Genomic DNA, 26,872 nt, shown 5'->3' with positions numbered 1-26,872 from the left:
TGTGAAAGTAGTATGAAAGTAGTGTCAGTTCTTATCTGAAAAATGATGTATATAATATTATCTATTTACGCAAATGTACTGTCTGTTTTCTTACTTAAAATTTACGTGAATAAATTTATCTATTTATGTGAATAGTTCTATCTATTTATGCATGAAGTTTTCTCTATTTTACATAATTCTATATGTTCTAGTGGCAAGGTTCTGCTATGTTTTTTTTATGTCTAGGACTAAGTTGCTGGACTTTCAACAAGGCCTAAGGGCCTTGATACAATTTCTAAGGGCTAGTTGATACAATTTCTTAAGGCACTTAAAATGTATTTCTACTTACTTAAAACCTAAAACTTAAACTTACTTAAAATTACAACTTACGCTTCTATTTACTTAAAACTTAAACCTACACTTCTAAACTTTATATCTATGTGGCTTAATATATCTTAGTTTCTCTAAAGGCTTTAATTCCACCCCTGCATTCACCTCCCTCTCTGAGGAACTCAGAGAGGCTTGCGTTCCAACACTCCTACAAACACATACTAAAACTAAGTTACTTACTCCAGGCCTCTTTTCATATCTAGTGCTTTTAGTTTCTTTGGAACATCTACGGGGTACTAAACATGGAAACCAAGCTACCTTTCCTTGTCATCATGCCACCAACCAAATTCCCTTCTACCTAAAGCACAGCTTTATGCTAAAATGAGTTGGGGTGAGTAGAATAGGCACTCATTTAGGGAACAGAAAATTAATTTCTATGATGCCATTGTCAAGTTGCAGCTCCTTGACTTCTGGGGCAAGTTAGGCACGGGCAGGAGAAGGCGCTGGGAGACACAGACACTGGTCTGCAGCTGCAGAGCCAAAACCCCATCTACGTCCAGGCTGCCACGTCTCCAAGTCAGGACTCGCAGGAAAAAGTGATGAGCACTCAGTCCTCATCAAATAACAGGAAACTGATGGAATCAATATGGGGCCATATCATACCATAAAGAGGGATAGAGACAGCCAAAGTGCTGAATGCAGGCTCTGCTATCTACAGACACTAAAAGCTTGCTGTTGGTTTCTTTAAAAAAAAACGAAAACAAAAACAAACAAACAAAAAAAAAAACCAACAAAAACCCCCAACAAAAACCCAACAACCCAAAAGCTAAGCCTTCAGCAGCTATCGTGTTTCTCAGATGACACCTGGTGGACAGAAGCTGAAGAGATGAAAGCATTCTGCCTTCATAGTGCAGAACCTTGATCCTTACTCACAACTGTGCTACTGCACTTACTGCAGGTGCAGCTGTCCTCCATATTCTGCTAATCCACCCCACGCCCCCAGCCCGTTATTAGTTTCCCTGAATTAGCATTTATCACCCATGTATCTTCAACAGCTTTTTTTTTCAGCACTCATATCCATTTTCTTCCACAAATAAAAATACAGGGAAAGCCCCTGGTAGCAGCAACAGGGTGCTTTTATGGTGTGGGATAACTAGACAATTTTATGAGTGCCTTCATAAGTGGATAGTTGCAGAGGGTTAAAGGCTTCAGTTTCTTCTGATTATTAATTTACTCTTTTAAACTAATTCCAGTTCACTTCTGTTACAGTGTCTGTCTTTTCTGTAATTGCCCTAATGCATCCCAGTTGAGGTCTCAATATAAAGTGGGGGGGAGAGGGGGGTAGGTATCTGAAGAGAAACATATAGAAGTGTTTCTTATGGGGATGCTTATACCTTGAGGTTAAACAGGTGGTTTCCTCAAGGATCTCATGGATAGGAATATTAAGTTCTGGTGCAGTCCTGTCTCTCTATTTGGCTCAAAGGATTTCAGAAAATGACAGATACTGCTGAATCAATGCTGTGACATATGAGGCCTCTGCCATAAATAAGGTGACCACGACCAATTGTTTGACTGCTGGCATTGCATCTTCTAGGATTTTTTTTCTGTTATTGGCTTTTTTCCCTGTTTTATGTGTACTCTATTCCTTTAAATGTTAACAACTTAATTTTTTTTCCTTGGTATATTTCCATGCCTTTTTTTCTGCCAAATCTTGGAAGATTTTATGAAGCAAAACGCACAGAGAAGTTGGGGATTCATTGACTTCAAACACCAAGATAAGCCGAAAAATAATGTGGTAGAGGTCAGAAGGAAATTATTACATAATTATCTGGATTGCTTCTTCTGGATTCAGATTATCTGTTTACCTGTTTGGCAAACTGGCCATCCAAGAGTTGTGGCATTGTATTTGGTCTGGCTGAGGTGGAGTTAACATCCAAACAGCTGTGCTTTGTGTTTGTAGCCACAAAGGCTGGGCTCCTGGTGAGCCATGCTCAGGTGACATCAGGGCTGTCTCTCCAACACCTCCCTCAAAGGCCAGCAGGTCTAGAGTGTGCAAGAGGCAGGGAAGGGAGACACAGCTGGGACAGATGGCCCTAACTGACCAGAGCGACATTCCATACCATATGATGTGTAAAAACAAAAGCCAAGGGGTGCTGAATTTTTATTATTAAGGTGTTTGTCTTCTAAAGCAACTGCTACATGTACTGGGGCCATATTCCCAGGAAGTAGCTGGACATTACCTGCTAAGAGCAATTAGAGAATGGATCTCCTTGCTTCTCAATGTGGCCTTTGCCTTGATCGCAACCAATTGAGTTTTTCATCTCATTTTCTTCCCCTGTCCTGCTGAGCAGAGCAAGTGGTGAAGCATCTTTGTGGAGCCCTGGTGCCCAGTCAAGGTGAACCCACAGCAGGCATATCCTGGATGAAATGAAGTTTTCTCCACAGAAAGAATGAATAATGCCCTGGCACAGCTGAAAGCCAGGGTTCAGTTTTATACCAGCGTTGCAACTTGATGTTCAAGTCCCTGCTGTCCAAAGCCAGAAGTAACCAAATCTAACTATGTTCTGACACCTGAAATATCCCCTCATATGGTTTCAAGAACAACTCTGAAAAGTCCTCAGGACTCTGAGTAACTCACAAGTAAAGTAAAATAGTCATAAAGATTGAGCAGCCAGAAACTGATGAACTACTGAGCAGTACCTGATTTACACTATGAGTGGAAACACCTTATTAAAGCATTTTCTGAAAAAAGGTGCTTTCCGCAGAGCAGTCCCCAACAAGTGACCAATTTGCTGCTCACAGAAACAGGAAACTTGGAAGGGCTGACAATCACCAAAAGAAAGCATATGCTAACATAACTTACTTTTTTCTCTTACACCCAATAGTGAAGGCCAAGGCAAAGAGGACTTTGAAACACTGCTAAGAGAATACTTTTACAAGCTTTTCAGATAGCTATTTGTGAGAACAACACTCTTTATTTTATGCTGAAAAATACTTCCAGGCTTTGAAATGTTCACCTTTACTTTTTAATTCCTATTCAGCAAATATCAAGAGAACAAGTATAGTCATAAAATACAAAGAGGAAAATGTATCTGGAAAGTGCTCTTAAGAACATCAATTAGACAATACAACGTCTTCAGCATAGTCCTTTGGGCAGCATCTGTGAGGGCATTTGTGTCCTGCAGCCAGGGAAACAGCGGTTCCTAAAGCCTCTGGGGCAGGAAAGCCACTGGATAAATAATTACTTCTGTTCCACAGAAATGCTAAATGACCATTCATTTGAAAGTCTGACTCGCATACATGAGTGAGAAATAAGATCTTCAGAGCCCGCCCCCAAGAATTCATTGAATCATGTGGAACTCTCCACATTCTGACAGGCTAATGAGAGCCTATCCCAGTGTTCCTGAAGGAAGCAAACCCTACGAGCCCTGGAACATAGACCAGGCCCGGCAAGGGCACCCCGGGAAGGGAAGGAGGAAGGAAGGAAGGAGTTAATGGCGGCAGCGAGAGGCGCGGCCGCCCCTCCCCTGGGCGGGCCGGCGGCAACATGGCCGCGCTGGCCCCGGCGCTGGCGGCGGCGGCCGGGCGGCTGCAGGTAAAGGCCGCTGGCACCCCGGCCTGGCGGGGCCGCGCCTCCGGAGGAGCCCCAGGCTGCGCGGGTGTGTCGGGCTGGCCTGAGACAGCCCTTCGGTGTGGCGGACTCGGTGTTTCTCTGTTGAACAGTGCATTGGTGTGTGCGGGCGTGTCATACTCCTCACTCCACCTTCGTGCCCCTGCCGCTTAAATTTACCTGAATCGCGCCAATGGAAATCGAGCTCTGCCCTGTGGTGTTGTCTGCTTGAAAGTACCGAGCATTAAAAACAAACAAACAAACAAACAAACAAACAACAAACAATCAAAAAAAAGGTTGTTAATAACAATTGATTTTGTTATCTACAGAATGAGAGCTGTTCCAGTACTGCAGGTGCTGGCCGACAGGTTCAGAGCTGGAAGATCAAAGCTGAACGAGCTAAGAAAGTTGAATTCATAAGAACTGCAGAAAAGCTAAAAGCTCAGTAAGTTAAACAGTTTATCATAAGTATGTTTTTTATTCTGTTCTGGAGGTAACATTATTAACTCGAAGTAAGAATGTATGATAATGAAATCTTTAGGCTAAAGGTATCCTTTTCAGGAGTTCAAATTATTGTGGTTATTACAGTAGCTCAGGATAGGCTTATGAGCTCCAAAATGCCCTGTTGTTTGAATTACTGTTTGGACTTATGCCAGTGGTGTAGTAAGACTTTAGTTCAAATTGATGCTCTCAGGTGCACCAGAAAAGGAAATGTGTGAGGCACAATTGAGTTCTCAGTCTTCCTACTTAGCTGTGCTTACCCTGTAAAGACCTAAAGCCCTTAAGACATGCTGACAAAAGGGGAACTGCAGCAACTGCAGAAGATTGAAAGACTTCATCGAGAATATGTAGGCCACTGTTTTGAAAAACAACGGTTCAAGACATGCCAGGCACAGAAATGATTTAAACCTGCTTCCCCACATCTTGATCAAGTGCTGATGACAACTGCACTGGCAGCTGAAAGAACAGGGAGTTTTCTTCTGGAGCAGATGAGCTTTCTGGGGAGTAGCTAATGTAGCCATCTGACTGAAGGAGAGTTTTGCAGATGTGAATCCTGATTTAACAGGGCACTTAAGTCTCACACCGGTGTTTTACACTGCGTGTCTGGATCGAGTTCACCTTGATTACCCTGGATCCTGGGTTGTGGTTGAGAATTTGACCGCTGGGTAATGTAGATGTTCCTAAGCCTCTTGAAGCGAGGCATGCCATTTAACTGTGGCTCAGCGTCCCTCTGTGATGTTGTCTGTGCTGGGGCTCCATCTAGGTGTGCCACTGCATTAACACAGCCTGTCTGCCTGCACTTCCCAGGGAACAGGCTGCAAGGCTCCCAGAGAGAATGCATGCACATAAAATTTCAGTGTGTAAACCGATGCATGCCACTGAGGTGATTTCCTTGTTAATTTCTTGTTAAAGTTCTTGGGTTACTGTGGTGTGTAGTCTTATAGCTGCAGAAATACTTTCCTTGAAAACAGTTGTAGAACAAACCAGGGATTTGTACCAAATCTAAGACAGTCCTGTTAACACAGCCTGCCCACTTGCCTTGGAAAATCTTGGGGCTTTGCTGAGTGTTACTGAGAAAGGCACCCTTTCTTCCTAGGCTTGCAAATATAGAAAAAGACAAAACTGGACACCTTTATAACAGAAAGAGTGATTCCAGGGTAGAATACAGATTACTTGAGGAACTGGAACACAGCATGACTGTCAGCAGGAAAATGGAAAGTAAGTGAGGTTTTATTTGGGTTTATTTGCCTTTTTTAAAATATTATGTTGTTTTTGTAAATGGTTTAAAAATCAGTAATACAGAGGGATCAGTTTAGATAGAAGATGGATACTGGTAAGTGTGGTATTTCACCATGTGATTAGAAACACAGTTCACTGCAAAATTCAGAAGCATAAACATTTTGGGCCTCATATGTTACTAACTGTTATCTTTTAATCTTCAGTGTAAAACCACTGTGGTGGAAAGGTACTGTTCAAGAAACTTGGAATCAATTTTGTGTGTATATTGTGTGTATATTTGTGTGTCCAGCTAAGGTACAGTAAAAATATTCTTACTTCAACATTCACACACTGATTGTTGCCTATAAATACCCCTTTAAACTGTTCTGTGTTTGCATTTTTTGGGCAATGAATATTCCTACTTCAGATAGTACTGTGAGATGGTAGACAGTGTCCTATAGTATCTGTTCCACTTAGACACTATAGGATAGTTCAAGAAAAAAAGTTACTCCCTTTACTCACAGTACTTGAATTCTTTCAACAATAATCCCATAAATCATGCTATGCTATCTGATACAGATCAAAATGAGTTGAAGAAAGTAAAGGAATGTAGAAACAATTAAAAGTATACTTTCTTACAAATTTGCGTGTGTTCTGATGTGCGCCTTTTATTTAAGGAATCTTAGAATGTCCTTTACATCTTGCAGTCCTTAAGAAGTGTACATTTTTTGAGGAATGACTAAGCTAATAAGTTCAGAAATTTTTTTCCATGAGTAAGAAGGGAGCATGACATATGGATGGAAATGATGCTAAGAGATAATAAAGAGGACAGTGATGAGAGCACTACATGTCAGATGTGAAGGAGTATATCCTAAAAGATACAAAAGTGTACAACCCCCCCCCCCTCCAAATTCCCATTTTACTGTGTTGAGGTCTTTCAGCATAATCTGTATACTGTAAGATTTTCTGTGGTCTCAGCAGGAACTTGCACTTTCCTTAATGCAAATCTTTTGGGATAGACGATAAAGGTCCTTAGTATCTAAGATGTAGCCAGAATTTCATCCTCTTCAGCAGTGTATGTATGGACTCACAAGGAGCCAAGTGGTAACTTGGCTATACAAATAAGTGCACACATGCTTGGAGCACATGAAAGCATTGATTCTTCGCTATTTAACCCAACGAATAAAGGAACCTTGTTGAAGTAGTACATTCATATACACTTCAATGATTGTTTTCTCTTCATAAATGGGTGTTTTGAAGCCTAGGTCAAAGTCTGCCTCAGAACTCTAGAACTATCACCTGCATAGGCAGTATTCTCCAAGTTCCCCTTTAGAAACAGGAGCTACTAATTCTAAAATCTGCTGATGCTGTGTAGGAAGCTAACATGGACCACATGGTCAGCTACATGCAATTACCAGTTGAAATGCTTAGTGTTGTGGCAGTTTCTTATCATCAAAAAGAATTTGTGTCCCTGCTTAGAAGAAACCCCTAGTTTATTTTGGACACTTCACTGCTGTTGTTTTACTGAATACAATGCACAAAGAAACTGTCAACTATCAGCATCTTATTTTATTTAACAGAAGCTAAAATCCTGCAGCAACTATCAAAAATACAAAACAACGTGAAGAAACTTCAGCAGCAGTTGAAAGATGTGAAGCCTACACCAGAGTGTAAGTCAAGATGACAGGTTTAAAAACATTTTCCTCTACAGACAGGTTTCTTGCATAGATATCTTTCTCCTGCAGACTTGGGATACTCCTCCAGTCTTTAAGATGTTGCAGGAATCTGGAAAGGGAAGACTAAACCTAGAAATCATAAAAGACTCTGCAGTTCTATGTGGAAACAGCAAATTACTTGTCTTACAAATGGTGTATGTTTGTTCCTTGAGGTTGTTAAAAGCCCAATTTCCTATCTGTACCATTTGCCTTATGCAAAATAAACCTGATATTCTACTACCATGTAATTCCCTTTGATCTGGTAAGAGGTCACAGAGTAGGTTCTACAGGGAATTCATTTCTAGCCACTGGTTTGAAATGTAGACTGGAATATTCCACAGAAAATGCTGCTGCAGTTTGTTCAGTTTGGATGTTTTAAAGCTTTTGGGAAACGGGTTTTGAAAGAACCGTGTCGTGTGGTACATACTACCTTTTGTGAATCTCAGGTTGAGGGCCTCCTACTAGCTGAGGACTTTCTGATGCTAGATAAAATGCATCCCATTTCATTTATTCAGTGCTTTATCTATTAAAAAAAAATCATTATCTACTTAAACTGTCAGTTAAGGTACTGAGGCATGAAAGATGAAAAATTAGATTTAGTTTCTATAACTTTACCAAAATACAGGTTAGTTGAACTGCATTCAGTGTGCCCATAGAGATGTTGGGCTGATTTAAAAGAGACTTTAGTCTAATAATATAATCTAATCTAATGGGTGGATTTTCTTCCACTGCAAAATATATTTTCTCTGCACAGCTGTATTATCATCTTAAGTCAGGACTACAGCATGCTGACAGTACAGGACAAAGTCTTACTCTGATGTTTCTTTGTCAGCTTCGTAAAAGTAGTTACCTGCAGGTTAAAAGGATTGCTGTAATGTGGAATAAACCAGAGTTGAGTGTGCTTAAGTCATTAACTGCATTGCTATAAGAAAAAAGTGGAACTCTAGGATAAGTCTGTCTTAGTTCGGGCATCAGTTGAAGGTTAGTCAAGGTGAGACTTCTTTAAGGGAAGTAAACATTTATATTGGCATTTGCATCTAGTTAGCTAAGTCCTTTCATAAACACACCTTTTGGATAAATAAGAATTTGTCTTTTAAGGCTGTTTGAGATGGAAATGCATGGTTTTTTGTACAATGAGATATGTGTCCTGAAAGTCTCCACAAGTCTTGCATTTCTGGATAGTGCTTATATGCTTTTTTTCTTCTTTTCCTTTTTTAGTTGTTGACAAGATCAAGGAAATGATGGAAGAAATAGAAAATGCAATCAATGCTTTTAAAGAGGAACAGAGGCAAATGTATGTTTATATGTGCTTCAGCTACTAGAAAAAAGGCTGTTGTAAGACAATGAAAACTTTGCATTAATCTAGCAAACTGTTCTTATGATTTACTCTTTTGGTAGTGATTCCTGAGGTACGTAAATCAAAGTACAACCTGTCAGAGTTAGCATCTTGATAAACTGACTTTTAGAGAGGTTGTTTATACAGCTATTGCAGCATTCCAGCATAACAACAATTTGCCTATGAATAGGCTTTTTAGAGAGGCTGTCGAAGAGATTAGATTGTGGGGTTTTTTTTCTGTTGCTGTTCTGTTTTCTAATCGGGTTTTGGGGGTTTATTTTTCTTTCTACTGGTGTCAGGAGGGGATTGAGTTAATTGTATGCATGCCATAAATGTGTTCTTTCAGTAAAAGGGTAACTTAATTCTCATTTTGTAGGGCTTTATTACTGGATCATTACAACTGTGCTGTTACCACTCCAGTTCTTAATCTCTGAAGAATAGCTCTTGTGTGGCATTGAACAATTCCAAAATTCATTTTTGGTGAATGTACAATGAATACTGGATTTTTTTTCTTACGTTTCAGTGTTTGTCTCTTTTCAGATATGAACAGCTTTTGAAAGAGGAAAAAGCTGTCATTAATGAGCTCAGTCTCTTTGAGAGAAAGGTGGAACTGTGGGCATTAGGGAGCTCAACCACAGAAAAAGTTTGGAAATTACCATCAGCCAGGGTCACAGTTGATAAAACACTGGAAAATCATCTACCTGAAGAAGTAATAGAGTTTGAAAAATTTCTTCAGCGAACAGGGGGGCGGCAAGGAGGCTGGGATGATTATGATCATCAACATTTTCTGAAAATACGGACAAAATACAGAGGAAGGCTGTCTTACATGGATGAAGCCCTTGAGTATCTCAGTGGAAGAACAAAAGAAGATATAGAACAGCATGACAAATGGTATCAAGAATATGTAATTTTACATGAAAGAAAGAAAGAGGTAAAATAAGCCCTCTAAGGCTTTTGAAGATTTCAGAAAATGTACTTATTTTTCAAAGGCATAATCTCTTGTTTTTGTATCTGCCTCTCTGGTTGTAGTGCTAGGCAGGTTTCTGTTACAGTTGATGGTATACAACTGAGGTCTTTATCATCCCCAACCTGCCAAAGTACTTGTCTTTAATAAATAATTACAAATAGGCAAAGACCTAACAACGCAGAGAGGTGGCCTGTTGTATTGCCAAAGTATATTAGAAATGCTTTTGAAGTCAGTGATTGTGCAAGCTGGGTGCCAAGCCCAGAGCAGTTACTGATCCTGTCTTCCTGTTATATTTGTCTCTAGGAATGTGTGTCCCACTGTATAAGCAATACACCCAAGACAGACTGACATGCAGAATTATGATTCCCTCAAGAACTATCTAAGTAATAAAAGACATACTGACATAAGAACTACTATAAAACAGTGGGTTAATTGGAAAGAAAGCAAGAACTGAGATACATTTGCATTAAAAAAGCATATTGCATCAACATTCATAACTACCTGAAGTTATTACGATTGCTGTAACTGTTTTAGCAGACATATGTTGAACCTGCTTGTGTAATCCACAAAATAGGGGGGAAAAAAGAGAGGAAACACATATAGGTGCTTCTTGGTTTTAGGTTTTGCCTTCTATAGACTTTTAATTCCTATGTGCATGTTTTGTGTTCTTGGAACAAATGTCTTCATCAGATTGAATCCATGTGAATATGTAAAATTTTCATGAAACTTTGGATTTTTTTCTTATGGTCTCTTGCAGTCAATTAAAAAGTGGAAAGAAAAGCAGCAGCAAGAAAAAGAAAGAAACTTGAAGGAAAAAGAGAAATTAGAAAAAATGCTGAAGGAAAGATGGCTGCAGCGTGAAGAAGCTCAGAAGCAAAAAGCAGAAGAAGAAAGAAAAAGAAAACATGCTGCAGTTGAAGTCTGGAAGAAACAGAAAGTAGTAGCATTTGCAATAGATCAAGCATCCCAACTAAAACTAGAAGACAAAGAGAAAAAGCAGCAAAAAGAGAGCCAATGTCACATGAAGTTAGTGTTGGAAAGGAATACCTTGCAAAAAAAAGTAAAGGAGGAACTTGAAAAGCTTGAAAATGAGAAGAAAGAGGAGGCTGAAAAGGAGGGAAGGAAGAAAATTGCTGCAGAAGAAATTTCTAAGTTTCAAGAGCATGTGCGTAATTTCACCTCCATTTTTGCATGTCGTTTTAAATTTGATATGTCCTACTACAATATAATCTGTTAAATAGGTTTTAAAGTCCAAGTACTATTCATCTAAATCCATTATTGATTCATTACAAATAACAGCATCTATTGCAGATAAAGAGTATGAAACTTGATTTTAGACAAAGATGCTCCTCTTCTGCAATAGGTATTGAATTCTACAAGATTACTCAAGATCGTATTTCTTTATTGATACAGAAGTGCTTTTATTTCTTCACTAAATAATTTTTTTGAGAAAAACTGCTTGGGCTGTGCTGCCTAAGAAGACTTCAGAGGACCTGAGTGCTCTATTCAGATGGGAGGTAGAAAGAGTTGTTGCAATATCCTGCAGGTTTCAGTATCTGTTAGGCAAAGGCAGATCCCATATCAATGTAAATGCAATTACTGGAAAGTTGGTATTATTGTCAGCATTCATACTGAAATTTTATAAACAGAGTATGAACTACTACTTTTTTATTTCTTTCTTTTTATACTACTTTTATATAATTTGTTTGTGCAAGACAATCTATAGCATGTAACTACCTAGTGAAACCTTATTTTTTGCTATTACAATAATTTCAAAACAAAAACAAACAAAAAAACCAACCAAAAATAAAACCAAAAAAGCTGTGAAAAGGCTGCATCTGTATTTTTACATCATTTGTCTTACTAAGGAAGAAAAGTTTGCTTTTTCACTCATTGTGTTTCAGGATCTACATAAACTGGAGCTAAGGGTTCTACAGAAACACACTAAAGAAATAGAGAAACAGGAAAAAGAAAAAAGATTGGCAAAGTTAAGAGAGAAGGTAACTTTTTGTTTGTTTTAACCAGAGATGTGTGCAGCTCGGTGGTTTAAGCAGACTTTCTTTTCATTGATATGAAAGGCAATTGTTTTAAACTATTTAACTAGTTGATAAAGGAAAACAAAAAGTCATGCCTTGTTATCAGTAGACAGAATTGCAGTAGGCATAGTTATTCCTGTTTAAAAAAAAATGGGGGAAAGTTCCTACAATTTATGTCTCTCACAGTAGTATTTCACTGGGTAAGGCTTATAAAAGTGATTCCAATATGAGTGGTGGCTTTCATTTTTCATATAGTTTTCTACCATTACTTAAATAAATAGGCTGTCTCCCAGAAGCATTTTGCATATACTGGGTTTAAAAAGAGTTTAACCTTTTAAATTACTAAAATTTAATGTGAGCAAGCAGTGTCACTGTCTTCTACAGTGAAGACCCAATGAGCGTCATGAAACTCCATTTGTGAAGAACGAAAGAGGCTAATTATTTTTGATTGTTTGTTTCACTCTGAGGTCGAGGTTCGGGTGACCAGAGACCGATCCAGGTTGAACAGACCTTCCAAGGGCTGGGAGGAACGCAGTCAAGAGATGGCACCAGCAGCTGCAGAACCGCTGTTGCGTGTTTCTCAGAGGTGAGGAGGGGGACCGATGGATGTGCAGCATGACACAAGTGCACTTTTATATTTTAAGCCTTTCTGATTTCTTGTCAGAGCTGTTCCAGCCTGGAGAGGAGGGTCCTAGCTGCGCACCAGCCCGTCCCAGCCGCAGTACGGAGCAGCTGCCGGCACTTCCCGGCACAGAGCCGGCCTGACCCATGGCGTGCATTACCTCTGTCTTTTGCGAGTGTCGCGTTTGACACGCCGGCTGCCAGACCGGCCGGCTGTGATGTCCCTTGGCATTAAAAGCGCGTTTTCCCCGCAGCTGGTTGTGGCGGCCCCTTAAGCGTGGGGTGGCCACGCCGGCCCCCGCCGCAGTGCACTGAGGCGTCCCTACCCTTTCCCGTTCCCCCGTTCCCTTTCCCCCCTGTCCTTCCTTTCCCTTCCCCTTCCCTTTCCCCCTGCTTCCCCCTTCCGTTTCCCCGCCCCGGGGCGGGCGCCGCGGCTGACGCTATCCGGGCGCGCCGGGCTCGGGCAGCAGCGGCGAGATGGAGATGGCGGCGGCGGCGCCGTGCCCGGGGGAGCCGGAGCGGCTGGACTTCCTGCGGGAGCGGCACGTGCGCTTCTTCCAGCGGTGCCTGCAGATCCTGCCCGAACGCTACTCGTCCCTGGAGACCAGCAGGTAGCAGCGGGACGGGCGCCGCCGTGTCCGCCCGGCGCCCCCCGCCCGGCCCGGCCCGGCCCGGCCCGGCCGCGCTCCCCTGCCGCCGGGCGGTCGCGGTGCCGGGGAGCCTCTCCCAGAGCGCTGCCGTGTCCCCCGGCCGGGAGGAAAAACATCCCTATAAATCTGCCCACCAGCAGACGGCTCCCAAAAAATACGTGTTAGTGTAGGGGTGTAGTCACCGCTCGCGTAAACTGCTTGACATCCACGAGGGAAGACTTGTTGATCCTTCTAATCTGTTTTAAATCTAGTGCTTCACTCTCTTAATCTGCCCTGGAAGCCATTTTAAAATAAATCACCTAAGCTTCGGCACGCAGGGGACTCCTCTTCATGTAACAAATATTTTTAAGTCTTCATTACCTAGTATAAAAGAGAAAATACTAGTGAAATGTGTTCCTCACTTTGAATGGAGCAGCATTTGTTCCTTTAATGGCTTCGGAATGTCTTTATTTGATATCCTTACATCGGAAGTATAAGAATACTGTAATGTGATTATCAAGCTGCACTTGGTAAAATATTGGAGACAGGTAGATGGTTTGATAATCTTATTCAGCCAATAAAATAGTAAAATTCTTTTCCACTTTATAATGTCTGTGCAGCAAGCTCCATGGCTTTGATCAGGTCATCCTGCTTTATTTTGGTTGAGAGCACAAACGCCTGGCATAAACATGTAAGGACTAGAACAGGTAGTGCTGAGCTGTGTGTGAAATAATGTAACTTTATATTGAAAAGTTAGAAGTGGAACTACTGGAGAAGGGCCAGCAGAAGGCTTAGAAGATGGTTAAGGGACTGGAGCATCTGTCCTGTGAGGAAAGGTTGGGTGAGCTGGACCTGTTCAGCCTCAAAAAGGGATGACTGAGAGAGGGTCTTACCAATGTGTTCAAGTACGTTAAAGGGTGGGTGCTGAGAGCATGGGGCCAGACTCTCTAAGTGATCCCTGTGACAGGGCAAAGGGCAGCAGACAGTAACACAGGAAGGTCCATCTCCGTGGAGAAAAACTTCCTCATACTGAAGGAGGGTAACAGCATCAGGCTGATCACTGAAACAGACTGCCCAGGGAGTTTGTGGAGTTTTTTTCCTGGAGATATTCAAAACCTGCCTGGACACAATCCTGTAAAAACTGCTCTGGGTAAACCTGCATTAGGAGAAGGGGGTTGTATGAGATGATCTCCAGAGGTGCTTTCCAACCCCAGCTATTCTGTAATTTTGTGAAATTTTGATTGCAGAGCTGTAGATCATTTATTCATTAAAAATTAGTTGGTGTTTCAGTCTGCTTTCTCATTTATTGTAGGTGACAGCAAGGGGAAGTCTAGGCATCCTATGCCTAACTGTGTATAGGCCTTAAAATGACCACAGCATGCAGATGTACCAGAGCAATAACACAAATAGCTTACCTTAGCCCCACTGACATTTGAAAAGAGTTAAAGAAATGGGATGTCTTCAGCCTAGATAAGGAGGGATCTAATCACAGTCTTCCATGGGTGGGTAACTACTTCCAAAGAAAGACGGAGGTGTGCTGTTGGCAAGGGATCATGGTGACGGGGCAGGAGGCTGTGGGAATGAGGTACCTGGGGGAGAATTGTGTGGCTGTAGAAGAAATGTCCTTCACTGTTAGAAGAGTTAACCGTAAAAAGCTTGCCTATTGAAATGATGGAATCACCTTTGAGGATGTGGCTTCTCAGGATCCTGGGTCATCTCCTCTGAGGCCCTGTGTTCTAAAAGTGGGACCAGTGATCTCCAGAGGCCCTTGACAATGTAGACATGTTCTGCAGGGCTGCACACCTGTCTGTTGACAGATTCTAATTGGGAGATTGAACCACAAATGCATAATTTCCAGCTTGATTTCAAGGGTATTAAGTTTCCCTTCTTGCCAAGTTCAAGGTCACTGAGTTCAGCAAACCTCTGGAGCTGATTCAGCTGCAGAAAGAAATGCTGTTACCCTTTTATTTATATTTCCCCTGTTCCTGAATTGGAGTTGTTCTATTTTGAAACTCAACTAAAACTCAACTAAATTAAAGAGAGATGTGTTGAATAAATAAATAAAGTAATTTGTCAGATTTTTTTTTCACTGCACTGCAGTAGAAAACTGTGTTTGTTGTCACCAGACAAGGATGGTAGAGGAATTTTCCTCACTGTGATGGTGCATTCCAGCTTAAGCTGTCGATTGTCAAACAATAACGGAGATTTAAGAAAATTCATTTCATGTTCTCTACTCAACTTCTTGCCTCAAAACCCTTTGCAATTATTTTTATCTGTAGTTACTCACATGCAACAGTAGCTGCCACAAGAGTAGTTTAAACATTCTGATTGATGGTGTTTCATACACGTTGATTGTCAGCACTTTGAGGTTTTGCAACTTTCTGGTCTCTGAAGTCTTTAAGATTCTGGTACTTCCCGGTGCTCTTTGTAGCACAATCAGTTTCTCAAATTTGTCACTTCCAATGCTTTTTGAATTCTTCTGTAAAACTGTAGCCTGTGTCCTCGCTTGAAGACAAAGAGGTCTGAATTGGGCATCCAAAGTGTCCTGGTGGCCATCCTCTGTGGAAATGGCTATAGATAAAGTTTTACACTTCTTGGCATGTGTCTGTCACCTGAGGTGCTGCTAAGAGCTGCTTTTGCTAGGACATATGTCTGTTAATTTTCTGTGAGGGAGGATAGCGTATGGAGAAAAGATGCAGTACCTAAACAGCTGTATTGCAACCTGTGTATGACCAGTGCTGCCAGACACTCTTGCCTACCATAAATAAATTCCATCACACTACAGGCTGTTCTTTAGTAAAGCTGGAGACAGACAGTCAACTCTGAATAAATGAGCTGAACCCTAACTATACTGAAAACTACTTTTTAAGTTCATATATCTGACACATGCATTTTCAACTGTAGATGAGATTTGCTGTCTGTGCTGTATGTATAGCCTTGTGGTTTTGGACTTTGCAGCAGTTTCTAGTGTGGGTGTTGGCATGTTTGTGCCTCATTGGAAGTAACTTAGCTGGGTAAGATGGAGTGAAAATGTATTTTTAATAGCTGTAGTAAAAGATTGTCAGTGTTCATGAAAATCAGAACATACAGGCAGTGTTTCAAAGAAATAGTTTATTGTAGCTGAACAGTAAATTCCTTGGTTTTTTAAAATAAAAGTAGTGATTTTTATGTTGTTGTTGTTAGTTATTTATTACCCAGGGTCAAATTCTGGGTTAAACAGAAATCTGATCAATGGGAAAAGTTGATATAAGCCTTGAAGTGTTCATTTTACACTTTGAAAAACAATTTCTTAGTCATCAGAAGGGTTAAAATATACTCTTGTTCTACATAGAATACTTTTGTGTGCAACATACTTTTTCTGGCTTTCTCTACTCAAAATTTATTTGAAATAATGACAGTAAATATACATATTTTACTAGCCTGCTGGTAGGAATGTCACCTTAGGAGGTTGTGCCACTGTATTGAGATTAACATCTGCTGCATTGCCATTTGGCTGCTGTGTTTTAATTAGAATAATTCCTTTGCATGTGTGCTTTGGGCTGACTCACATGGTCTTACTGTTTGTGGTTCTGATGCAGAACCTCATGCAGACATTAAGTGGCTGTGGCGGCTCCTGTCCACATCTGTCTCCTCAGAGGTGCCAACCTCTGGCCAAGGTGGCTCACCAGTTTGTGAGGTAAATACGAATTACAGCTTAATCTTGTAAGGAAAGTTGGTATTAACTGTTGGCTTTCCTTTGCATACTGAATTTTGGTTTCTGCATGTGTAGCAGTTGTTTCACAAGCCGTCATCTTATCTGGTGGGTGGAGAGCAAGAATTTCTAGAAGGGTCAGACAAGTGTGGGTGGCAAAATAAACATCCAGCTAATTTCAGTGAGTCAGAACATCCAAGGTACCATTACAAGAGCGTTTTCTCTCACAGTGAGTGCTCCCAAGTCCTAACCCAGTGCTGTTGCTTTGGTGCTCTGTCAGAGTGAGTAATGCACTGCTGGAGGGCCATGCCACCGGTGGCTGCAATGGTTTGAGTTAAAACAAGCCCAGTAAAGAAGGTGTTAATTAGCAGATATGATAGCACACATTCATGGAAGAAAACAAGTTGTAGGAAAGAAGGACATTCAGCATGCTAGCTACTCCACTGCTCTGTGGGATACTTGAATGTGACATGCTTAATTTTAGATGTTTAAGTGAGGTAGTCATCTAGGCTGCTTTACACCCAGGGACCAGAAATAAGTACCTCTAGATGTTAATTCATTCTATATGCCTATTTATGCATGTTTGCTTACAAAGTAGGCTTTGCTGTTTGACATTGACATCTAAAATTGGGTTTGTGACACAGTAAGAGGCAGCTTACTATAGTTAAGGGTTACCTTGCATATCTGCCTAATGCATGTTTAGGGAATTGTTCATGTAAGAATTCTTCACAGAGAACTAGTGCTCCATATGTTAATATCATAACCTAGTTTACTTCTTAGTGGGTTGTTTTGTTGGGGTTTTCTTTGGGTAAACAGCCCCTTACATAAATTTTTAATTGACATATCATTGTTATATAAAAGGAGGGACAGCTTATGTGAAAAACCTTGATGAGGCAGAGAAATGTTTTCAATACAAAGAACATTATTTTGTCCAGTAGATGACTTTCATGTATTCTAAGCTAGGCTCTGTGTTGCACCACTATCAAAGGCTGGCAATTCATAGATGTGTCTGTTGCTGCAACCGTTTGTTAATTTCCCCATGATATTTATGGTGGGAAGTGTAAGTCTTATCTTTTTCTTTTAGGTTGACAATTGCATTTTTCGCACTCTCTGGTCTGGATATGTTGGATTCCTTAGATGTGGTGAACAAAGATGATATAATAGAATGGATTTATTCCCTGCAGGTCCTTCCCACAGAAGACAGTGAGTGAGTTTTTAGTTTTTTTTAAATTGATATTAACATTTTTACTTTTGCTTTTTACTTGGGGAATAGTGGATGACTCTTGTTTTTATAAAATACAAGGTTGACCTTCCTGAAGTACAGTCCTGATAATTTCAGGTAGTGGTGTTTAGCAGATCTTGGGTATAGATCCCTCACAAGTAATAAAGCTAGAAAAAGCTGAAATTAATTTCAAGATCACCCAGTATAAAATAGTATAATAAAGTTATTTATATATATATATATATATATATATATATATATATATATATATATATACACACCTTTAGATATTTCAGAGGAATGTTTCACCTGCTTCTAAAAGAAATGCATTTGTTTTAAAAGTATTACAAGTGTAACAGTGATTATATTGACTTCCACTTCAATGCCAGGAGCTGTGAGCATAGGTGTGGTTTTTTACAACTGCTTTTGGAGATTTGGAGGTGTAAGAGTAAGAAGCAAAAAGGAATAACGCAGTCCCTGCCTGATGTTCCTTAGATCTGTGAAGGTTGAATTTACCCTAGGTTTTGAGAAGGAATAATGCTGCTGCTGAATCCCAGCTGTCCTCAGAATGGCAGGTGCATAGCAGAAAAGCTGGCGAGAGAACTCGCAGGGATGTCCCTTTCCTGGCTGGTTGGACAGGGGTTCGGGAGGTGCTGTTCCTGTGGGCTGGTTGTTGTTGGCAGGTTTTTGCGCGGCCGCCCAGGTGAATGGCTGTCAGCGCTGTGAGGGCTGGCAAGGAGGGAGGGACACGGAGGCGGCACCGCTGCTCTGTGACAGAAGGGGCTGGCCTGTTAAATGCTGCTGTGGGCATGGCTCCAGGCTGCTGGCCTCTCCAGTTGCATGTCTGTGAAATCATTCATCCATCCATCCATGTACTTTGGATGGATATAGGCAGAAAATTCAGTGTTTCCTTCTGTTATTTATTCTAATTATATACAACAAATGGGGTCTCTAAATACAACAAATTAGGTCTCTAAAATTAGTTTTATGAAATAAGCATATGGAAGTCAGGACTGCTGATGCTTTATTTTTACAGTAATAAAAAAAAATCCTTTTTCTTACTCTGGAGATTTAGAAACCATCCGATCCACCACAGGAACTAGTTTTGATGGATTTGTTGTTTCTCGTATTGTCTTCCAGGACTGATTTTTGAAAAATAGGAATTTGGATTATATAAAAAATCCTACGAAGTTTTTTAATGATTAGAAGGTTCCTGTGCCTTACTGTTAAGAAATCTTTCCCCAGTGTACATGCTTTGTTTCTAGGAGTTGCTCACTTTGTGACTTTTATACCAGTCTTCAGGATTTAATTCCAAAAGAAGAGGGAAGTTTGCAAGAGGAGAGATTAGAACAGGCATTTCTGTTTGGTTGTTTGTCTTTGATAGTATGCAGTAATTCTCTGGGGATTCTACCTGGTCAGTGTTTAGAATATTGCCATTGTCTGGAGCCTCCTAGGGAGGGCAGTAAAAATATAAATGTGCTGACGTGCAGGCTGACAGTTTGGCAGAGATGTGCTCCTTCTTTTTCTACCAATCATCCCCTCAAAACTGAGAGGAGTTTTGGGGAGGGCACTTTTGGCAGTGCGCTCTGTGCTTTCCAAGTAATAAATCTGCTTTTCACTAGAAGAACAAGCTGCCCTTCAGTTCTGTGTTTTTGTATCATACTGTAATAACTCTTGTTCTTCCTATGCTTTTGGTAATAACACTGCTCTTATCTGGTCACTTGACTGCTAAAACTTCAGCGTCATTTGTTTTTCCTTTTTCTGTTGGACAAAATGTGCAATAGAAAGTGCAAAATGTAAATGATGCTGATAGCAGCAGGCTAGATACTGAATGACTAAATGTGAAGAAGAACACCTACACTCTGGTAATGTCTACTTCCAGTAAAATGTATCAGCTCTCTGGTTTATAATCCTGAATGGGTGCAACGCTTGCTAATTGGCAGCCTCCCAGCAGCAGAGCTCCTACTCCCTCTTTCGGCCTCTTTGGAAAAGTGGCTAAACTGTGGTAGGCTACAGCACGGAAGTTTTTGGTTTCAAAGTGCTTGTGCATCTCTAGTTAAAGAGGAGATTCCTAGCTTGATGGATTGGAATCTGTCCGGATCTAAAAAAAAAGAAAACCAAAACCAAGAAAGCACAATGTTTTACTTTCAAAGAAACATTCTATTGCAGCATTTTTTTTTTTCATGCATTCTGATAAATGTCTCTTTCCCTGGAATATTGATTTATAAAAATTGCATCAGTGGTTGAATTTCTAAAATTTGGTATCAGTCAAAAAGAGAATTCCTGTAATTCTTATTAGAAAATAAATTTCTTTGCTTTTCATATTTGTCCCACCAAAGGTTTCTTTATGCACAGCACTTAACTTGATTTTTATTTAAAGCATTTTTAAGAGGGTAAATTCATATTATTTTGAGAACTACTGCTGCCTTAGAGTCTTCTTTCCAGTGGATGGGAGACAGAGTAGTTGGTGCTCCACAAACTTAGTATCTGTTTGTTTTTATCAATAACTGTTATAGTGGGTGCACTGGCTGGGCTAGAATTAATTTTTTTTACAGTAGCCTCTAATCTGCTGTGTTCTGAGCCTGGTACCAAAAGAGTGTTTTAGTCTTTCAGCTATTGCTGAGCAGTGCTAGTCAGGGCTAGCTCTTTTTGCCTCCTCTGCACTCCTTTTCCAATGGCAGATACCGCAGGGGACACAGCCAGGACAGCTGACCCAGGCTGACCTCAGGACCATCCAGAGGGACACTCCATAGCATCTAGCATCATTTTCAGAAAAAAAAAAAAAAAAAATTTAAAAACTTGGTAAGAGAAGGAGAAAGAGGGCAATATTCATGGTTCTGGCATTTGTCTTCCTGAGTAACCCATACACTTGCTGAGGCCCTGCTTTCTGGGAAGTGACTGTATACCTGCCCAGCTGATGGGAAGTAGTAAATGAATTCCTACTTTGCTTTGCTGTGCACCCACAACTTCTGCTTCACCTATCAGACTGTCTCTGTCTCACTCTCTGAGTCTTCTGTTCATCTCTCTGTTTTCTTGCCTCAGCTGCTGGTTGGAGTCAACCCACTACAGCAGAGTGTTACAGAACCTGCTAGAAAATTCAGAATTTGGTGGTTTAGAGCGCTTCTTAGATAAAGTCTCGCAATATCCTGTGATAGCCTTAAGTGACATGTTTGCATTTACTGGTATGTAGTATGTCTGATGGCTAATGACAGCTTCACTTCAGAGGTTTGTAGTTTTGAAACTAAAGCACACTAATGTTGAGATCTTGATCTACTGAGTAAGAAGGCAAACATATGCTCTGTCAGCCTAATCAAAATGCACTTGAGGAAGTTGAAGATTAGAATCTGTCAGGATAGACTATATTCTTCTGTGGGTTTATTGTAGCTGTGATTCAAACAGAAAATGTCTTTTTGGTACCATAAGTTTAGCTCAACTCTTCCAGAAGCTGGCTCAATACCACTTCTAATTAGGAGGGAATGGCAACACATCCCATGTGCAAACTGAGCCTCACACAGAAACACATACTTAGCTGAATGCTTCCACTTACTGCTGCCTTCTGCTTGTTTGAAGGATCCCCGTCTTCTGTAACTCATGCTAAATAGTTTGGCTTTATCTTTGATTTTGGCCATTGTTACCTTTCCTTCCCTTTTAGTGAATGCTTTACTTAGGTGCATAGCTACTGTGGTTTTGTTTTCTTTGTGTGGTTGGTGCAAGAAGACCTAACTATGTTTCTTCTTAGAAAGAAGTTGAAATCTTAAAAAGTGCTTTTTTCTTTTTTAATTTTGTGGAGGGTAATGTTCTTTTACAAGCCTTGCCAAAATGATACATTGTTAGATTAAAACGCTACTTTTTGAAGTGTTAGTGAAATTGGGAAAGGGTTGACAAAGCACCCTCTTTTAGCTAGTTGCTTGTTCTTAACATCATGTCAGTGTTTTACTGTTTTTCCTCTCATAGTGCAGCTCCTTGACAGAGCTATTTCAAGTTTATTTTAACTAACTAAAGTGCAACTCATACAATTTAAGAAAGATATATTCCAGTTTCTTGCAAGTCACATTCAGGGCCAGTTCAGCACTTTTAAAAGAGAGTGAATACAGAACTTTGTACTCAAGTAATCTAATTACACAGTGGAAGCACACTGCTTGGCCATATTCATCTACCATCCTCCCCCATAGGAACAGTGGCATTTGTTTGACCCTGCTTGAGAGCTTGCTGCAGTGGCAGAAAAACACACATTTATTTATCTCACAGAAGGTTAGCTTTGTGTTGCATTGGGTGAACTGTGTTGATTGGGAGCGCCAGTGCCAGCCCATTATGGGAGAAGGAAGAAAATTGTACTTTTTGACAGCTGGATGCTTCACTAGCTTTGCTGTACTAAAAAAATGGAACCAAAAGGAATAACAAAACATATGTTATTTATTGGTCTGAATCCCCAGGACCCATGGATACTACACTGAAAACCAGTATGATAAATGACAGACCTAAAACTTACTTCTATCAAAGTCTAAATTCAGATTTGTATGAATGATTCTTTCTTCTTATGTGGCAGTACTGAAAAAAATGTATAAAATGTCATTGACTTTTTTGAAATCATCAATACATGTGAGCTTTCTGATCATGAGTTTCTTGAGCAAAAATGCAAATTTTCTTCCAGCACGACTTGCTTTTATGGCTGCATTTGAAGTGTTTATCTAGATGTATAATGGGCATTTTAGAGAATGGAACTTTGCATTTAGTGACATCCTCTAGTGCTTCGATTTACAGGGACAATTACAAGCTCTAGTTCAGTGAGAAGAGCTTATGCTTACTTTTATCTGGATGTATGGACTGAATAATGATTAAAGCTGTGATTTTTTAAATATACTATTTTAGTAATAAGTGTAAACTCCTGTAGTTAGCAAAAGGAGACTAGTCTTGCAGCCAGAGGAATGTATGGATAATCTGAATGTTAAAAATTAGTGGTAAAAGTTTATCAATTCTTCCATGCAGTATAAATAACAAATTCCATAAAATATAAATAACAAAAATTCCCTGTCTGTAAAAAAAGAGCTCACAGGGTAAGTTGTCTGTGGTCATCACTTGAAGCTCTTTTACATATCTTAAGGACTTTCTGGTTTAAGGACACATAAGTAACATCTTTTTCTTCACAGGAAAGTTTCAGCTCTTGATTTAGGCATTGGAGTCTCTTGGTTTTGGAAAAGGGTCCATTTTCTTTAGCTGTCAAATGTGAAACGTTTTTCCAGGTGTGTTTTTTCAAACCACCACAACTGGTCACACAGCAGTTTATGAAGCACTTGCTACTTTTTGCTCTGTCTTAAGCCCCTGTAGGAGGAGGTGGCTGAGTGAGGCTGGTGGTGGAAGTGAACACCAGGAGGAACCATTTCTCAGCTGCAGCGGGGACGGGGCGCAGCAAACTCTGCTGCAGCCGGACTGGCCACCCCAGCAGCTTTTCCCCAGAAGGGACATGGGCTGCCATCACGGCCTTTTGATTTGTTTCCAGTTCGTTTTTAATTCCGTTTCTGATTCTGACAGCCCATTTTTGGTTCAGGAAAGTGAAGAGTTTGATTAGCAATACTAAGCTATTACATAAAACAAGAAGTACAAGTAAATTGCAATAAAATAGTAAAGCCAACTTCACAGGAGATGAAATTTCACTTTGTAAAGTTTCTTTCATGAACTGAAAGACAGTCATTTCCTGTAACTTGCCTTTGGTTTTCACTTGATTTTCAACTAGTATGCTCACAGGATGCTAAAAAACCATTTTGAGACGCTACATCAGTGTTCCAGAGTCATGTGGTTAAAAACAAGCTGTTTTCACTTCCTGTTTTAATGCTTCCTTTATCAACTCAAAACTCTATTTTTTACTTCATGTGCTGTGACTAGAGATTTAGCAACTCCCTTGTGATAGTCTAGGAAGGTCTAGGAAGCATCTATTGCAAGCACATTAATGCATTTAAGTGAGGAGATGATCAAATTCCCTGCAAAGTTTGCCCTAAAGTTTTCCTAAAACGGCATGCTGGTCTCCTCTTTTTCCTAGGAGCCGGTGTATGAAGTTTGGAGTGGGAGATGAGAATACTGACAAAAAGTGTCAAAATAGATTTTTATATTCTTAGCAATTCAGTTAAAAATCCCAATTTTAAAATTGTGAATGCGGTTTTCTAATTGATAAAAGTACAGTAGTAGAAGAACGGTTTTGAAATACTACATGAAAATTGAACATCTAAAGGGAGTAATGCATCATGATTTCATTAATGTACTTTATTTTTAATCTATTTGTATAGCATCTGTGAACTCAGAAGGGGATCAGGCTGACCCAGTAACAGCACACAAGCTTGGGTTTCATGCTGCCATTTCTACCTTGATAATGAATTATAAGCTACACTCCAAAAGGCCAGTGATGGGGATTGGTATTTCTGGGATGAATCGTTCCATCTAGCAGCTGTCAGCTGAGTTCTGGTTCAGCTGCAGAGCTGTCTTAATTGTAGCATGTGTCCTTTGCAGTAGGCCAGAATAGCTGTGTTGGTAGCATAATATCTCTTTTCTAGGTAAAGGGTTTCCCTACCAGTATCATTTCAAAGTGAGGGTTCTAGTTTGCTTAAGCACTTAAGACACAGGTTCATTTTTACTGAAAATGAATGTGAATGTGATTTTTCCCCCCTCCCATGATGTCACCTAGGAAATCTGGAACTTACTAGGCAAGAATTCTAGGTCTTCTCTTACTGATTTGTTCACATTGTGTAATTTTTGAAATTGTGATGCTTTTTTGGGCAGTGTTCTTTGGGACCTCAGATTAGTCTTTAAGACTCATTTAATTTTTTATGCTTTCCAGAGGCTGAGGTGACATAAAATGCAAGTTTTTGACTCTGCAAGTGAATAGACAAATGTTCTCTGCTAAGAATGTTTATATTATAATAAAATGAAACAGATATTATTTTTGTCTTTTTGTTTTCTTTGTGTGGATCAGACTATGGCACACCAGCTTTTAAGCAGGCTGAAGTTTGCTTTTGTTACATGTGTAGAATCATTAAGAAGTACTTTTGACTGAGCTGTGGAGGAAGTGGAGAATTGCAGGTGTTTCACCCTATGTCAGTTAGCTCCAAAGACTTATCTGGCAGAGCACCTTGCATACTTCAGGCCAAGCAGAAATTCTTAAGCTAACAAAACCTTTCTAGTTTAAATTTTGCATATAAACAGAGTATGTTTAGAATTAGAAGGTAATATGCTGCTAAATTATACCAGAGCTTGTAGGCCACATTGCACAGTGATGTTGCTTAGAGCTTTCAGCCTTATAACTATTCATTCTTATTTATTCTGAGGCAATTTCCTCTAATATCCATGAGGATTTTTAGCTTAAAGGCTGAATAACTTAAGAGGTCAGTAGTATTTAAGAACAAGCAGCTGCTGTTTGACTGTGGCATTCATTAGGTTTTTAGTTTCAGACATTGACCAGTAAACTGAGGTTTTGCCATGCAAAAGCAAATCTGAGTCCTGCAAAGCTGTACTTAAACTCTTGACAGCATTTGGTTCATGGTTCTTTGTGCCACATGCTCAGGTATTGTGACGCGTTTGAAACAAATTACACTGTATCACTGACAGAAATGTTTGATAGCTACAATATGCTTAAAACTGCGAATTGTTTATCCTTGAACGTGTTGCGAAGTATCTTGAAACAGTTCTGCTTGAGAACAGATGGTATTACCAGGCAAGAATCCAGACAGGAACAAAAAAAATATGTTAACTCTGGCCATTTTCCCGGGGGAGCAGTCCTTTTCTCTTTTTTTCTTGTGAGCATGGAAGACAAGTCTGTGGTGACACAAACTGTACTTCCACCAAATTAAAAAAAACATTAAAAATCTGATGTTTTGTGTTTTGTCACTACAGCAATAAGTAAGTTAAGTTTGCTTGTGATTTTCTTAATTTTTTTTTGTTAATGAGAGAGATACCAAACTAAGGTTGGGAAATGAGTGACACATGCACACTTTATTAAGCCTGTGAATAGTGTTGAACTAACGGGTCTTGATCTCATTAGATAATTACAGTTTATAATAAATGTTTCAACAAAACAAATTAATTGAGTATTGTTTTAATCTTTTCCAGGATCAAATATGAATCGCTGTGGATTCAGAGGTTCTTCATATTTAGGGATGCCATTCAATCCCTCCAAGGTCAGTTAAGAATGTGTATGTGAAATGTTTTCAATTAGGCAATAAATTATCTTATGTCATTTCTATGATATTAACTGCATAATTACAGAATGTCTGGACAGCAGGGAATTTTGTACTGTTAATACTGAAATGTTTGCAGAACTTTTAAGAAACGTGTGTAAGAAACATTCTAAAATGATACCTAGAACTTAAATTCTCACAGCAGTGAAGAAACTGACACACAAATTATGGCTTATCTCAGTGCAGTCTCTTCCTTCTCTGGTCTTCTCCTAACAAAGGAAAACTTATCTAGCTGAAGAATTGTCATGAGTTAGAGAAGCTGGCCAGAATAGCCCTAATTAAGTGGTGCAGAACATGCTGTTCTTTGCTATCACAGAAAGGTTCAGGCTGGAAAGGGCCCTTAAGATCATCTAGCTCCTGTCCTCTTGCTGCAGGCAGGGACACCATACACTAGACAGATTGCTCAGCATCTCATTCAGCCTGGCCTTGGATGCTTCCAGGGATGGGGATTCCACAGCTCTGGACAATCTGTTCCAATGCCTCACCACCCTCACAGTTAAGAATTTCTTCCTAGTACGTGATCTAAACCTGTCCTCTTTCATTTTGAAGCCATTCTCCTTGTCCTGTCACTGCATGCTTTGGTAAGAAGTCTCTCTCCGTCGTTCTTGTAGGGTTCTTTCAGGATCTGGAAGGCCACAATTAAGTCACCTCAAAGCCTCCTCTTTTCCAGGCTGACAAATCCCAACTATCATAGCCTTTTTTTATAGGAGAGGTGCCTCAGCCCTCTAATGAACTTAGTGGTCTCCTCTGAATGTGTCCCAACAGGTTCCTGTGCTCCCTGTGCTGAAGACCCCA

General features: G+C 40.1%; 2 protein-coding genes across 2 annotated transcripts in view; both read left to right on the top strand.

Moving 5' to 3' along the window:
* The first annotated feature begins 3,845 nt into the window (after positions 1-3,845).
* CCDC112 (coiled-coil domain containing 112) lies at positions 3,846-12,675 on the top strand. Its single transcript, XM_063180941.1, has 10 exons — positions 3,846-3,904; positions 4,249-4,364; positions 5,517-5,638; positions 7,219-7,308; positions 8,572-8,647; positions 9,230-9,620; positions 10,414-10,821; positions 11,561-11,656; positions 12,160-12,278; positions 12,357-12,675. Exons 1-10 carry the CDS (start codon positions 3,857-3,859, stop codon positions 12,385-12,387), a joined length of 1,497 nt encoding a protein of 498 aa, XP_063037011.1. The 5' UTR covers positions 3,846-3,856; the 3' UTR covers positions 12,388-12,675.
* A 44-nt stretch (positions 12,676-12,719) lies between these two features.
* Positions 12,720-26,872, top strand: part of PGGT1B (protein geranylgeranyltransferase type I subunit beta) — a 37,361-nt gene continuing 23,208 nt past the window's right edge. Inside the window, 3 exon segments of the mRNA XM_063180942.1 lie at positions 12,720-12,924; positions 17,718-17,836; positions 25,950-26,017. Of these exon segments, the coding sequence (XP_063037012.1) occupies positions 12,791-12,924; positions 17,718-17,836; positions 25,950-26,017 (321 nt within the window). The 5' untranslated portion in view covers positions 12,720-12,790.

Source organism: Melospiza melodia, chromosome Z, assembly GCF_035770615.1.
Source record: "Melospiza melodia melodia isolate bMelMel2 chromosome Z, bMelMel2.pri, whole genome shotgun sequence".
In the NCBI taxonomy this organism is placed as follows: domain Eukaryota; kingdom Metazoa; phylum Chordata; class Aves; order Passeriformes; family Passerellidae; genus Melospiza; species Melospiza melodia.
Note: the sequence above shows the minus strand (reverse complement) of the source record. Positions and strands in the feature narration are given on the sequence as shown.